Source organism: Lontra canadensis, unplaced genomic scaffold, assembly GCF_010015895.1.
Source record: "Lontra canadensis isolate GAN:19392208 unplaced genomic scaffold, GSC_riverotter_1.0 scaffold23, whole genome shotgun sequence".
Classification (NCBI taxonomy): Eukaryota; Metazoa; Chordata; class Mammalia; order Carnivora; family Mustelidae; genus Lontra; species Lontra canadensis.
Genome location: NW_022631017.1, coordinates 23,827,578 through 23,842,323, shown reverse-complemented (window position 1 = coordinate 23,842,323; position 14,746 = coordinate 23,827,578). Strand labels below are relative to the sequence as shown.

At 37.5% G+C, this 14,746-nt stretch overlaps 1 protein-coding gene across 5 annotated transcripts in view; it reads right to left on the bottom strand.

Annotated features, from left to right (window-relative positions):
* Positions 1 to 1,000: 1,000 nt before the first annotated feature.
* LAMA2 (laminin subunit alpha 2) overlaps positions 1,001 to 14,746 on the bottom strand; it is a 634,066-nt gene continuing 620,320 nt past the window's right edge. For all 5 annotated transcript variants that reach the window (XM_032862519.1, XM_032862522.1, XM_032862520.1 and 2 more), the window contains 4 exons: positions 12,966 to 13,119; positions 10,475 to 10,605; positions 8,364 to 8,586; positions 1,001 to 1,364 (listed from right to left, as the gene is read on the bottom strand). In XM_032862519.1, coding sequence (XP_032718410.1) covers positions 1,207 to 1,364; positions 8,364 to 8,586; positions 10,475 to 10,605; positions 12,966 to 13,119 — 666 coding nt within the window. In that variant the 3' untranslated portion in view covers positions 1,001 to 1,206. The remainder of the gene's footprint in view (positions 1,365 to 8,363; positions 8,587 to 10,474; positions 10,606 to 12,965; positions 13,120 to 14,746) is intronic.

Genomic DNA, 14,746 nt, shown 5'->3' with positions numbered 1-14,746 from the left:
ATGGAGCCATGGTTGAGAATCACTTGCTCTAGAATGAGGCTGTGTAGGCAAACGGTAACAAGCAACTGGTCAGTGATGAAATGCTGAGTGTGTTAGATATCTCCTCCGTTAGAAACAACTTTGCCTCGTAGATAGCACTGTCAGAAACGATTATTATTCTTTTGCTGAAGCAATCATATGAACTGTTCCTTTAAAGGATCGGCATTGTTAGACTCCAACTATTTCTACTGAAGAGGGCAAACGAAACACTTCCTTCTTAAGCTGATGAATAAAATCTAGAGTGGTCTTCTCACAGACCCTTTTGAAGATGATTTAAATAGTGGATCAAAGAAGAACAAAAAAAGACATTTTTAAGGAAATGAATTTGTCAGGTTAAATTACAACTCAAAAAGACTCAGCTATTACATTTTCGGTTTATTGTTTCCTGGTAAGTAAAAATGCATTTCAGCATTATTCCTCTGTGATTATGTATATTGTGATATTCACTGCAAACTGGAAGAGCCCAGAGTGTCAACACTGTAGTATCAAATGTGTGCTTAATTGTCATTCTGGAACTTGGTTCTGGGGTCTCCCCAAAGCCTATAAATCATTATCAAACAAGAAAATCAAGTAATTAAGCTCTCTGGCCTGAATCTGATCTATATTCTCTAAATATATGCTCAGCATAAAAAAGTATTCACTCATATGGCTAGTTAAACTCCTGTTAATGAACTTGCCTCAGGGAAATGGCTTGCTAATGCCTTCTCAAACATAGGGAGTAAAGGAGCTGATTTCCTCCCAATCAAACATGCCAAATCCACTATTGTTTTCAGTGGCCTGAACAGAAAGCCAAGACTGCCGTACATGAAAAAGGATGGTAGATGTATTAATAGGAGTTAGTAAAAACAAACAAAAAAGTTGCCTTCACAAATAACATCCGAGCTCTTCTTGAGATGATTCCAAGTCATGCTGCAAATTCATTAATTTGTCTTTCATTTTTAAAATCACACAAAACAAGTAATTATTTAGAATGAAACAATTGGTTTAGTATTTATGGGCTTGAGGAAACCTGAATTTAAATTCAGTCTGGGATCTGAATTAGCACCATCTGAGTACAGAAAGAATTCAATACACATGCACAAATTAGTTTTAATAATACATATAGGTAAGGTACATTTGTTTTACTTGATATACTTAAAGGACCTTTCTTGGAGTTAAACTTTTTGGCTAGTTGACTGGGCATGATACAGGTTGAACACCCCACAGCTCCAGGGCCTTGGCAAAATTGACCTCCAGTGGCTTGCCCATGCCTTTGGTGAGCCTCAGAGATCGGATGCAACCTCGAAACCTAACGTTGGTTGTCAGACCAAATTGGTTGAGGCCATCTGAAAAAAAAGAGAAATGGGCTCAGTTTTAAAATGTAGCTTCTATGTTAAAGGTATTTTTTTTAAAGATTTTATTTTTTTATTTGACAGAGAGAGACACAGTGAGAGAGAGAACATGAGGAGGGGGAGGGGTAGAGGAAGAAACAGGCTTCCCTCCCAAGCACAGAGCTCTATGTGGGCCTCCATCCCAGGACCCTGGGATCATGACCTGAGCAGAAGGAGAACCTTAAAGACTGAGCCACTCAGGTGCCTCTTTGTTAACGGAATTTTTTAAAAATTTAAAAATTTAAAAAATTTTTAATCTCTAGTGTAAACATATAGTGTTGCATTGTTTCCAGGTGTACAACCTAGTGATTCAAGAATCCCATATATAACTCGGTGCTCATCGAGATAAGTGTATCCGTAATCCTGTTCATCTATTTTGCCCATCCCCCCCACCCACCTCCTTTCTGATAACCATCTGTTTGTTCTCTATATTTAAGAATCTGCATTTTTGTTTTTTGACTTATCTTTTTTCCCTTCTTTTGTGCATTTGTTTTGTTTCTTAAATTCTACATATGAGTGGAATTATATGGTCGTCTTTCTCTTGTTGGCTTATTTTGTTTAGCATTATACTATCTAGATCTATCCATGTTGCTGCAAATGGCAGGATTTCGTTCTTTTTAATGGCTGAGTAATATTCCAGTGTATATGATATATATGTAATATATATATGTAATATGTATATACACACATACATATTACATGTTCTGGACTCCTTTGTTAAATATTAATTGACCATAAAAAGGTGGGTTTATTTCTAGGCTTTCTATTCTGTTCCATTGATCAGTGGGTCTATTTTGGTGCCAGTATCATGTTGTTTGGATTACTGTAACTTTGTAATATGACTTGAAATCTGAAATTGTGATACCTCCAGCTTTGTGTTTCTTTTTCAAGATTGCTTTCACTATTTGGAATCTTTTGTGGTTTTATATAAATTCGAGGATTGTATGAGTTCTGTGAAAAATGCAGTTGGCATTTTGATGGGGAAGACTGCTTTGGGTATTATGGAAATTTTAACAATATTTGTGTTTCCAATCTATGAGCATGGCATGTCTTTACATCTGTTTATGTCATTTTCAATTTCTTAATGTTTTGTAGTTTTCAGAATATAGGTCTTTCACCTCATTGGTTAAATTTATTCCTAGGTATTTGATTTTTTGTGCAACTATAAATGGGGTTGTTTTCTCATTTTCTCTTTTGGCCACTTCATTATTAGTGTACAGAAATGCAACGGATTTCTGTACATTGATTTTGTATTGTGGCCTTACTGAATTCCTTATCCATTCTAGTAGTTTTTTGGCAGAGTTTATGGTTTTCTATATATAGGTATCATGTCATCTGCAGATAGTGAAAATTTTACTTCTTCCTTATCAATTTGGATTGCTTTCATTCTTTTTATCTTACCTGATTGCTATGGCTAGGACTTTTAGTACCATGTTGAATAAAAGCGATGAGAGTGGACATTCTTGTCTTGTTTTTTACCTTAGTGGAAAGCTCTCAGTTTTTCACCATTGAGCATGATGTTAGCTGTGGGTTTTTTACATATGGCCTTTATTATGTTGCGGTATCTTCCCTCTAAACCTCTTTGTTGAGGATTTTTATCATACATGGATGTTGTACTTTGTCAAATGCTTTTTCTGTACCTATTGAAATGATTCTACAGTTTTTATCCTTTCTCTTGTTGATGTAATATATTATACCAGTTGACTTGTGGTTATTACATCAAAATTGCATCCCGGGAATAAACTCTACTTGATAGAGGTGATTTTTTAAAAATGTATTGTTGGATTCAGATTTCTAGTATTTTGCTGAAGATTTTTTCATCTATTTTCATCAACAATACTGGCCTGCAGTTCTCTTTTTTGGTAGAGTCTTATTCTGGTTTTGGTAATCCTGGCCTCATAGCATGAAACTGGAAGTTTTTCTTCCTGTTCTATTTTTTGGAATAGTTTTTTTGTTTTTTGTTTTTTTGGAATAGTTTGAGGAGAGTAGGCATTAACTCTTTAAATGTTTAAATGTTTGGTAGAATTCACTTGTGAAGCTATCTGGTCCTGGACTTCTGTTTGTTGGGAGTTTTTTGGTTACTCATTCAATTTTATTCCTAGTAATTGGTCTGTTCAAATTTTCTATTTCTTCCTGACTCAGTTTTGGGAGGTTATATGTTTCTAGGAATTTATCAATTTCCTCTAGGTTGTCCAATTGTTGGGATATAGTTTTTCATAATATTCTCTTAGAATCCTTGGTATCTCTGTGGTATAAACATCATTTCTGATTTTGAGTCTTCTTTAAAAATCTGATGGTTTATTAATTTTCAAAGAACCAGCTCTTGGTTTCATCTGTTATATATATATTTTTAAGTTTCTATTTCATTTATTTCTATGATAATCTTTATCACTTCTTCTGCTGGTTTTGGGTTTGTTGTTCTTTTTCAAGTTCCTTTAGGTTTAAGGTTATGTTGTTTATTTGAGATTTTTCTTGATTCTTGAGACAGGACTATATTGCTATATACTTCCTTCTTAGGACCACTGTAACCCAAAGATTGTATCTGTATCCCAAAGATTCTGGACCATTGTGTTTTCATTTTCACTTGTCTCCATGTATTTTTTTATTTCTTGTTTAATTTCTTGGTTGATCTATTCATTGTTTAATAGCACGCTATTTAACCTCCATGTATTTGTGGTCTTTTCAGACTTTTTCTTGTGGTTGATTTCTAGTTTCAGTGCATTTTGGTCAGAAAAGATGCATGATATGACTGGGATCTTTCTAAATTTGTTGAGACTTGTTTTGTGGCCTAATATGTGATCTATTCTAGAGAATGTTCTATGTGCACTTGAAAAGAATGTGTATCCTACTGTTCTGGGATGGAGTGTTCTGATTATATCTGTTAAATCCACCAGGTCCCCTATGTCATTCAAAGCCACTTTTTCCTTGTTGATTTTCTACTTAGACAACTTGTCCATTGATGTTTTTAAGTGGAATGTTAAAGTCCCCCCACTGTTACTGCATTATTATTGATTATTTCCTTTATATTTGTTATAAATTTTTAATGTATTTGGGTGTATAAATATTTACCATTTTTATATCTTATTGTTGGATTGTCCCTTTAGTATCATATAGTGCCCTTCTTTGTCTCTTGTTACAGTCTTTGTTTTAAAGTCTATTTTGTCTGAAATAAGTATTGTGACCCTAGCTTTCTTTTCACATTCATTTGCATGATAAATGTTTCCCCATCCTCTTACTTTTGATCTGCAGGTGTCTCTAGGTTTCAGATGAATTTCTTATAGACAGCATATAAATATTGTTTTTTTTATCTTGCTTTTTATCTTTTTTTTAAATCCATCCTATCACTCAATGTCTTTTTATTGGAGCATTTAGTCCATTTACATTCAAAGTAATTATTATCTGATAGGTATGTATTTATTGCTATTTTGTTATTTGTTTTGTGGTTGTTTTTGCAGATCTCTGTTCATTTCTTTCCGATCTCTTTTCTCACCATAAGGTGGCTTTCTTTAGTGATATACTTGGATTCCTTTTTTTGTTTTGTTTTGCATATCTATTACTGGTATTTTATTTGATTACCATAGGTTTGTACATAATATCTGCATATGGCAATCTATATTAAATTGATAGTCACTTAAGTTTAAACCCATTTTTTATTCCTCTCCTCCCTACATTTTAGGCATGTGGTGTCATACTTCACATCTTTTTATTTTGTGAGTCCCTTGACTGATTTTTATAGATATATGTATTTTTACTGCTTTGTACTTCCTACTTTTCTTGTTCTTATTTATGGTCTTTCCCTTCCACTCAGAGTCCCATTTAACATTTCTTGGAGGCTGATTTTGTGGTCAGGAACTCCTTTAACCTGTGTTTGTCTGGGAAACTCTCTCCTATTCTGAATAATAGCCTTACTGGATAGAAAATTCTTAGATGCAGATTTTCCTTTTAGCATGTTAAATATATTATTCACTGCCTTCTGGCTTGCAAAGTTCCTGCTAAAAAATCTGATAGCCTTATGGGATTTCCTTTTGTATATAACCATTTTCTTTTCTCATGCTTCTTTTAAATTTCTCTTTTTATCACTATGTGTTCTGATGTGGAACCCTTGGGTTGATTTTGTTGAGGATCTTTATGCTTCCTGGTCTGAATTTCTGTTTCTTTCCCCAGGTTTCCAGGTTTGGAAAGTTTCCAGCTATTATTTCATAAAATAAGTGTTCTGCCCCCTTTTATCTCTATTCTTCTTCTGAGATCATTATAATGCAAATGTCCTTACTCTTGATGGAGTCACTGAGTTCTCTAAGTCTATTCTCATTTTGCATAATTTTTTTTTTCTCTCACCTGCTTAGGTTGATTACTTTCCATTACTTGGTCCTCCAGGTTGCTGATGTGTTCTTCTGCTTCTGCTAATCTGCTATTTATTACATTTATTACATAAAAGTACAAAAGGGTACTTTTAATTTCAATTATTGTGTTCTTCATGTCTGATTGGTTCTTTTTTTTTTTTTTTATCTTTGTTAAGGGTCTCATTGATGTTCTCCACTCTTCTCTTAAGTCCAGTGAGCACCTTTATGATCATTACTGTAAATTCTCTATCAGGCATATTATCTATATTTCACTTAGGTCTCTTGCTGTAATTTTGTCCTGTTCTTTCATTTGGGACATTTCCCTCTGTCTCCTTATTTTGTCTAACTCTCTGTATCTCTGTGTTAGGAAAGTTGGCTAAGTCTCTTGCTCTCAAAAGTAGTGGGTGAGTATGCCCTTTTAACAAGGCAGAGCTGGTCACCTGCCAGAGGGAATGTGCCTCTGTGGCTGTGACCAGGCCAATCTGCAAAATGCAGGTAAGCAGGGTGCACAGTTTTAACATGCCACATATGCCCTCTGTGGGAAGTGACTGGCCACTGCTGCTGGCATGGAGGCCCTGCAAAGCATGAGATTGGGAGATGCAGTGTTGGCAGTTTGTGCTGGTCTTTGGAGGTAGGGAGGTCACAGAGCGAGCCAAGACTGGAGCAGGCCAGGCTGGAGTGTATGGGGCTTGGTGTAAGCAAGTTAGGTAATGAATGTTGGGTCTGCACTGGTTCCTGCTGGTGGCAGTGTGTCTGTGGTGGGAAGGAAACAGCATCTGCTGGCTTCTTTGTTCCTGGAATAGTCTGTAGCAATCTCTGTCTCTCTGGGACAGTAAATAACTCCCTGCTATATGTCCCAGGTGTTTTGTAAATTGCTGCTTCTTTGCTGTTCTTTTTCCACAGGCTCTTTCTTATGCTCTCTCTTTATGGGTGGGGACTTCTTACCATTCTTCTGGCTCTCCCAGAGTCAGGTCTGCTGATTTTTAACATTCCAGGCTTTACATCCTACTGGTGGTTTTTAAGAACTGACAAAATTTGGCCTCTCTGATTTTCAAAGCCAGGTATTATAAGGATTTGTCTTTCCTATGCAGTCTCCCCAGTGTGATAGTCTACTCTCTCCTCTTTCCCTCTCTTCTGCCAATGGCAAACCCAGCTCCTCACTGGGGTTGTGCCCTTCCTACCCTCTTCAATGTGGCCTCTTCTCCACATTTAGTTGTGGAGTTTTTTCTTCCTGTCTTCAGTTCATTTTCTGGGTTATTTACACTGATGTGTATGTTATCTAGTGTGTCCATGGGACAAGGTGAGCTTAGAGTCCTTTCTGCCATCTTCCCTGAAAGTTTTTTAAGGGAATGTTTTAAAGTTAGCTGTTAACTGGACATTTTAGGTAAAGTTATAGTGATTTTGTTCTTAGCTTTGCTCACAGTTAAACCTATAGCATTTCTATAGTTATGTGTTCTGAAATCTGGAGACATGTAAAATTATGTATTTTAAGATAGCAATTTGGTTTGGAATGAATAAATTTATAGCTGTGACATATTATGGGATTTAATGAAAGAATTCAATTGACCAAATACTTTACTGATATAGGCTTTTAATGGTGACTTTATTAGTTTTCTACATTGTAAAAATACATCCCCAAATGTTAAGTTGGTTGAAAACTCACACAGATTTTGTTTTTGTTGCTAAGAAGACACTCCATTCTTTCAGCAGGCCTTGCAGGTGCTAACTAGGATCCCATTTCATAGACCATGAATGGAGAAATACACTGTCTCCTTCATAATATTTCGGGGTTATCCTGATTGAAGCGGAAGTAGGTTCTTTACAAACTTAGAAGCAATTTTGGAAAAAGGAGTTGTGAACTGGTCCCCATTGCTCCGGTATCTTTTTCTCCACTAACCACCGCTGAATATACATTTTGCTTGTTTTGTTAAGCAGAGGAGCTTTACATAAATGGGAATTTATATAAAGAGAAACCATTTTTCTCTTGACAAAATGCTGAAAGACCATTCAAAGAATGTGTTATTGCTGTATTTATAAAGAGGCAGTTGGGTTATTTCTCATCAAGTTGGGCACTCTTGTTTATGGGCACTTTTGGTAACTCTCTGTGGTTTCGATGTTATACTTCATGTGCAGGTTAGGGATTTTGAATGCAGATTTATTGCTTGGGTTTCTTTGTAATATAAACTCTATAATAACCTAAGGGGGAAATTAGCTGGTTTAACCCAATGATTTCCAGAACTTGAGGAAATAAGTTCCATTACATTTTATAATTCCTTTGGTATATTAATTTTCAAAAAATCAGAAAGAACACCAACTCTGGCCTTCATTGCTCTTAAATGCCTCTTATCTTTTATAAGCCAACTTCATTTCCTCTAGCCCCCATCTCCCCATGAATGAAACTTTGGGGGATATCATGTAAAGTTCAGTCCCATGTGGTTTATATAAGTAATATGCTCATTTTACGCACTGGAAATTTCAGGTAAGGTGTTATTTATGGGAGTAGATTCTAAAGCTAAGAAGTATACTTAAGCACACATTCTTGGACATATTTACAGAAAAATATTTTAAATCCAGTAACAGCAAAGAAATTCTTGCTGGAGTAGATGAGACTCACCTGGGAAACCACCAACAAACACAGGGTCATTTGTATCAGCTGATGTAGAGGCTTGGTTTGGGCTCTGGGCTTCCACTTGATTCCCATCTACTGTAAGCTCAATGCGGTGTTTGATCTTGTTGGCTGTGACTTTATGCCACTTTCCGTCACACAAATGCCCTGGGATCCCAGCATCATAAACAGCAGTGAATCGGCCGGCGCCATTGTCCACATGAAACATAAGCTAGAAAGTAGGAAATCAAACAGTCACAGATGGTATCATTAGAAAGGTATCATGATGATTCACATAGCAAAAATTGTTATGTTTCTAGGAGAGTCATCAGCCGGAAGAGTTAGAAATGAATATATCTGGGGCATTTTAAAACTAAAAAAAAAAAGGTTGACCAAAGTTAAAATAAAATTTAATAACCAGGAGTCACAAAGTATGTTTTTTGCTTCTGGGCATTGTTGGGAGCAATAGGCAAGATGTGTGAGACTCATAATAATTCTGCTTTCAGAAAATGTGACCTATAATTTGAGGCTAGCTGACCAAAAAAAAAGGACCTCATATGCACAGGGACAAATCCTACCATAGATCTTTACAGAGTGTGAGAGTTCTTAATGAACCTTACAAAATTTCTTAAAAGATGTTTAGAGTGATTCATTCATTCGATTTACAAATTCATTTTAGAGGATTATTTTTTTTAATTGTAAGCTTTTGATGTTTTAATTGCATATATTCTTTTTTTCCTTCATGGATTCCATTTTATATGCAAGATTGAGAATAACATCAATTACTTTCCCTGGGCAGGCTTCCTGTCACAGTGCCAAAGACTTTGAGCCAGGAGGCCAGTTAAATTCTTAACAATGAAAAATTTAGATTGGAAGTTCATGTCTAAATGAGAAAAATCTGTTTTCAGTAACATGGCACAGTCCCTGAAATTTGAGATGACAGAATTCTTTTGAAGCTGATGAAGCAAAGAAACATATTGAAACATTAAAAACAGTCAGTCTGGCAACACATTTGACAAGGTAAAAGAAAGACACAAGGGCTTTAAAGAGAAGAGGACAAACTGCAATAGGTGAAATGTTTGTAAATTAAATGGTAATGCAAAGATTAAGATTTTACTACATTGAGTAAAGTTTGTAATAGCAGGACTTGGTAAGAAATACACATGCATTGTATTGGAACTTGTTACCCCAACAAATTGATAATAACAGTGGTTGTAAGCAGGTGATGAAATGAAGCTTACTCTAAGATGTAGTGAACGTGTTTGAAAATCTACAAAGCTATTAGCCTCACCCCACCCCCTTTTTCTTTTTCGCCTCTGATGATGGTTTAAAGACAGGAGGGGGAGAGGAGGCAATGGAAAGCATATTTGAGGTTACCATGTGGTCTTTCTTCTTGGGAGGCCACAACACTGTATGAGTGGAAATATGACCAGAGATGTAGTATGATTCCTATTTAAGAGCCAGATAGAAAACTTGGGTAACTTCTTGCTTTGTCTGCCTCTTTACCTGCTGCCTGTACAAAGTATATACACAGGTCATTTCATTGCAGGATGCTGTTCAGAGGCAGCCAGGGACTGGAGATGTGTTTAGAATTAGCTTACCCATTGTAAGCAAATTGACAAAATTTATTATACTAATATAAATTGAGTATAAATCTGCACTTTTTTTGAAATGGTATCAAGATGCTTTTAAATAACCACTGAGAGAGTGGTATGTCAGTTGGCCATCTTGAAGTCTCAGAAGTGCCCACTGGGTTAGTAGAGGCAAAGACTGATTTTAGACAATCCAGGCCCCCTCCTCTTTTTTCCATTGGAATCTATAGTTTTACATACAGGGTATTCATGTACCTTTAACAACACAGTAAGAGCCAGAGATCTAAAACCCTCTGGCCCATTATTCGTTAACACAGTTGGCTTACTGTAGAATTAGCACATCAAGAGTTTACACTGGTCTACAGAGTAAGTATGCTGAAAACACACATTAGAGATAATCTAGAAGGATGGAAAGATATAATCTAGTATCTCCCAACAAAGAACACAGTAGGGCTTCACAAAGAGGTTCTTACATATGAACAACACCGTTGTGAGGAAATCAGAAACAGTTTGAAAACTGACACTCACCTTTTCCTCAATCATTTCAATACCCATTCCATCCATTTTCTGACTGCTGATTCCCAGAAGAACGCCAGTGGTTCTAGTTGTGCGGAATTCAAATTCTACAAGAAGGTCCAATCCTACTTTGAATGCACCAACTGTAAAATGAAGATTTTTTTTTTTTAAAAAACCATGAATTATAGTTTAGGGATTGTTAATTCAAATTTGTACAAAGCCATGGTTTAGATTTCAGTTCAGATGTTAGTCAATTATAATAAGTTTCAGACTCTCTTATGGCCCATACTTCCAACCACTGTATCATATGACACACTTTATAGTTATTGCTTATTTTCTTGGCTGCCTTCACTCCTAGCATGTAAGTTCTGGGAGGGCAATTTTATTTTTGTGCCTACCAAAGTATCTGGCACACAGGGAGATTTAATACATAGTTATTGAATAAATAAATGGATGAACCCACACTGAGATTAACTCAAAGAATCTCACAGCACTGTATGGTTATGTTCGAAGTCCTACTGTTAGATTAAGTCAAGCATTTCAGTGATTATTCAGTAAGATTTTACCAGGTCACTCTTAAGATTACTGTGCGACAGTGATCTGAAAGGGTTCAAACCTTCCCATTTTATTAATAAAGAAAGGAATTACAAGCACAGTTTTGAAGGATTAGAATCTGGGACACAAATAGATGTTTCCAGTTCATACAGGCAAGATTTTTCTATAATTTCTTATATTTGATACATTATTTAATCTTTTAGAAAATATTTAAGATCTGCCTCTTAGAAACAAAATCATTCATTAAGAGCAGGTAGACCACATGAACTGCATGGAGTGCTAGGGAAGAACTCATGGAAATTTTCTGCATGTCTTCTACTTATTAGGCAAGAAATAAGTGCTGTGTGTAACCACAATTGTCTCTCGTGAGGGGTAGTGTCGCTTATGTGAAAAACTTGTTGTTCTACTCAGAACCTTGATGGCTTTGCAATGTGCACAGGTGGATTTGGAGCAGATTTCAAGAGAAAAAGAAGCAATTGTTCTGCAAAATAAAACATATCCCTGAAATGGAGAAGTAAGGAACAACATGAAGCAGTTCAGCTGAAGACAGAGAAAGTGAAGTGGACAGCAAAAGCCACAGTGATCGGGTAGCTGAAAAGTTTTTAAAGGTTTAATTGAAGTTGTATCTTTCCAGTGACATAAACTTTTCTAACTGTCCAAGTCTTATATAAATTGTATTACACTGTCTGTTGAGGGGATGGCAGGAGTTGTTGGAAATTGGGGAAGTGCCTCATTTTCTGGTCCAGTTTGATCCAGAACCAAAAGAGCCCAGGCAGAATGGCAAGTCTGTATATCAACCGCTGAAACTTGCCATCAAATTTGACTAAGAGAATGCCAGCCATCTGTGAGTTTGCAGAAATCTTGGGGAAGACTGGATTTTCACTGCATGTGCAATATTGGACTCATCATTACCCCCAGTGTTTTAATGTTTAATGTATCCTTTGTTTATCTCTTTTCTGCTTCTGCTATAGGTGAAATGTCCCACTTTTACTCTTTGTTCGAGGGCCCTGCCCCTCCATCTCTGAAAACTTTTGCATGTGAGTATTCATCTCACTTTTAAAGCCTAACTCAAATGTCAATTCCTGATTTCCCCAACCAAGATTAATTTTTCTTCTAAATATCCACAGAAAATTGCTTGTATGTTTTTTATAGTTTTAAATATTTTTTATTTGACTTCTTATGATTTCTGAACAGACCAATACTTACCTATTGATAGGATATTTTTGAAGGAAGGAACAATACCTTATTTACTTCCATTTCCCATGATAACTTCTATATATTATGTGTGCATTAATTCTTTTCTAAAAATAAATGCATGTATCTATGGTAACCCTAGGACTAAATAGTCTATGTTAATGTCTTTTTTTGTTATTATATAGAATTTATTTTCTTTCCTTTTTTCCAAATTGTGCATTTAATATCAGAGATCCAGACTTGGTCTGGAAATGCTCACTAGAAGGGGCAGATCCTTAAAGTCAGGGGAAAAGGACCAGCCATCATCCCCATCAACGAGACATAGACACTAGTATGTGTGTATTGGGTGTATGAGTGGGTGATTATGACATGAAGCCTCACAAAGAATTGAAGAGAGGAAGAAAGAAAAATGCTATCTCATTTTCAGAAATGTAGACAGGGAAAACTGGAAAGTAGATAAATTACATGTGTAAACATATAGACCTTCTTGTAGAATTAAATTTATTTTGATATTGATCTCTAGGGAAGAAGATGAAATGAACTTTCCAAATAGCCTTTTACTTTTTTTTTTCTATTAGTTTGCCTAAGAATAAGATACCTTAATGTTTGACATTTTTATTACTTCAATACATTTTTATTTCTGGTTTAGGTATACTAATTTAAGAAATCCAGGGCTTTTGTTTTCCCCTGTAAGCAAGAAGTTAATATTGGTACATACTTAATATTCAACAGGAAGAAAATGGGAGTGCCTTACCTGCTTTGGCAAAACCTGTTCCATCAAAATATGTTCCTTTCTGAGCATTAGCAAAACATGTTCCAACATGGAAGCTGGAGGTTGGCTGTTCGAGGTCAGCAGGGGCCTCCACCATCTGAAAATTCCTGATGCAGCCATCAATGCTGTAGGTCACCTAAATATTCAGGTCAGAAAAAAACAAATATCAGGTTTTACCAGAACTTTGCCTTTAGCAATTTGTGGGGATGCTGTGTGCTTGCAATCATTGGCCAGTTGTCTTAAGGTAGCCTCCAAACTACCTGGAGCTGTACTATCACCCCAAGCTCCCCACCAAGGGTGCAGAGAATCCTGTGCTGTGCTTTTCCACTAGGATGTATCTTGCCTGTGTCTAGATTGTTCTGATATTCTAAATAGTGTACACTGTGTCTCTAATGGGACCTCTGGTTTGCAGAACTATGTGCTCCATGTGAATATCATAACTTTTAATTAGTCTCTTATGCTGGATCTGGTCCAAGACGGTGTGATGTAGGAAGATCCTGAACTCACTTCCATGGACCCACTAAATCTATAACTGCTTATGAAGCAATTCCTCCCGTAGAAGAATCGAAGGCTGACTGCATAGCACAACGAAAGGTAAAGAGAATGGCAAGAGACATAGCAATGAAAGGAACCTCCACCCCCAATGCTATGAATAGCAGTGATGAGGGATAGTGCTGAGGGACTGAGAACAGATTCCTCTACAGAAAGAGCAACTAGTACCTAAAAGGTTCAGCTCCAGAACACTGCCAAATGGCTGGGGAGCTGCTGGAACTCTCTGGGTCAGTGGTCTGGTCTAGTGAGAGCCATGATTTATGTTCCCCTCTACCCCCCGCCTTTTTTTAAAGATTTTATCTACTTATTTGACAGAGTGAGATGCGGAGGGAAAGGGAGAAGCAGGCTTCCCACTGAGCAGGGAGCCTGATGTGGGGCTTGATCCCTGCACCCCGAAGGTGGACGCTTAACAACTGAGCCACCCCGGTGCTCCTGTTCCCCTTCCACGTTGATAGCATGGAGCACAGCAGGACCCTTGCTGGCCTATTGCCTCCATAGATTACACCAGCTCCAGCTGTCCTACCAAGATGACCCCAGGGTGGTACACACTGGGACACCACTGGTCAGTGCTTCCTCTAGCTCCAGCCGTCACACCACGATTACACAGGAACAAAGCATACTGAAACACTCCAGGCGGCATGCTAGGGCAAGCCCAGCACAGACCACTCCAAGATCTTCTGACTGATGCCTGACTGAGCACCACTAGGGTGCTCCCTGCACTGAGTGCCCCAGGAACCTCCAGGCCATGCTTGACTCAGTTCCAGCTGTTCCACCAGGGGACCACCCCCCATGGGGAGCACCCCAGGACTCTCCAGCCTGTATCCAACTTCAGCTCTAGCCACCCCAGGAGGGCCCCCTCTGCAGAAAGGCCCCCAGCATATACCTACTTTAGCTGTCCTGCCAGGGTGTCCTCTGCATGGAGAGCCCTGGGAACCCCTGGATCGTACATACTTCAGCTTCAGTTGTCCTATCAGAATACCCTCTGTACATAGAATCTCAGGACCACCCCAGTACATACCCAGTTCAGCTCCAGCACAGAGTGCCTTGGGACCCCCCAGCCCATGCCAGCCAGCAGGGGTCACCAGGAACACACAATCTGCACAGGGGATGACCATACATAAGACCATTCCTTAAAATTTAGGAGAAGTAGCTGTTCTGAAACACAGAGTCAAACAAAATGGGGAAACAGAGAAATATGTTCCAAACAAAAG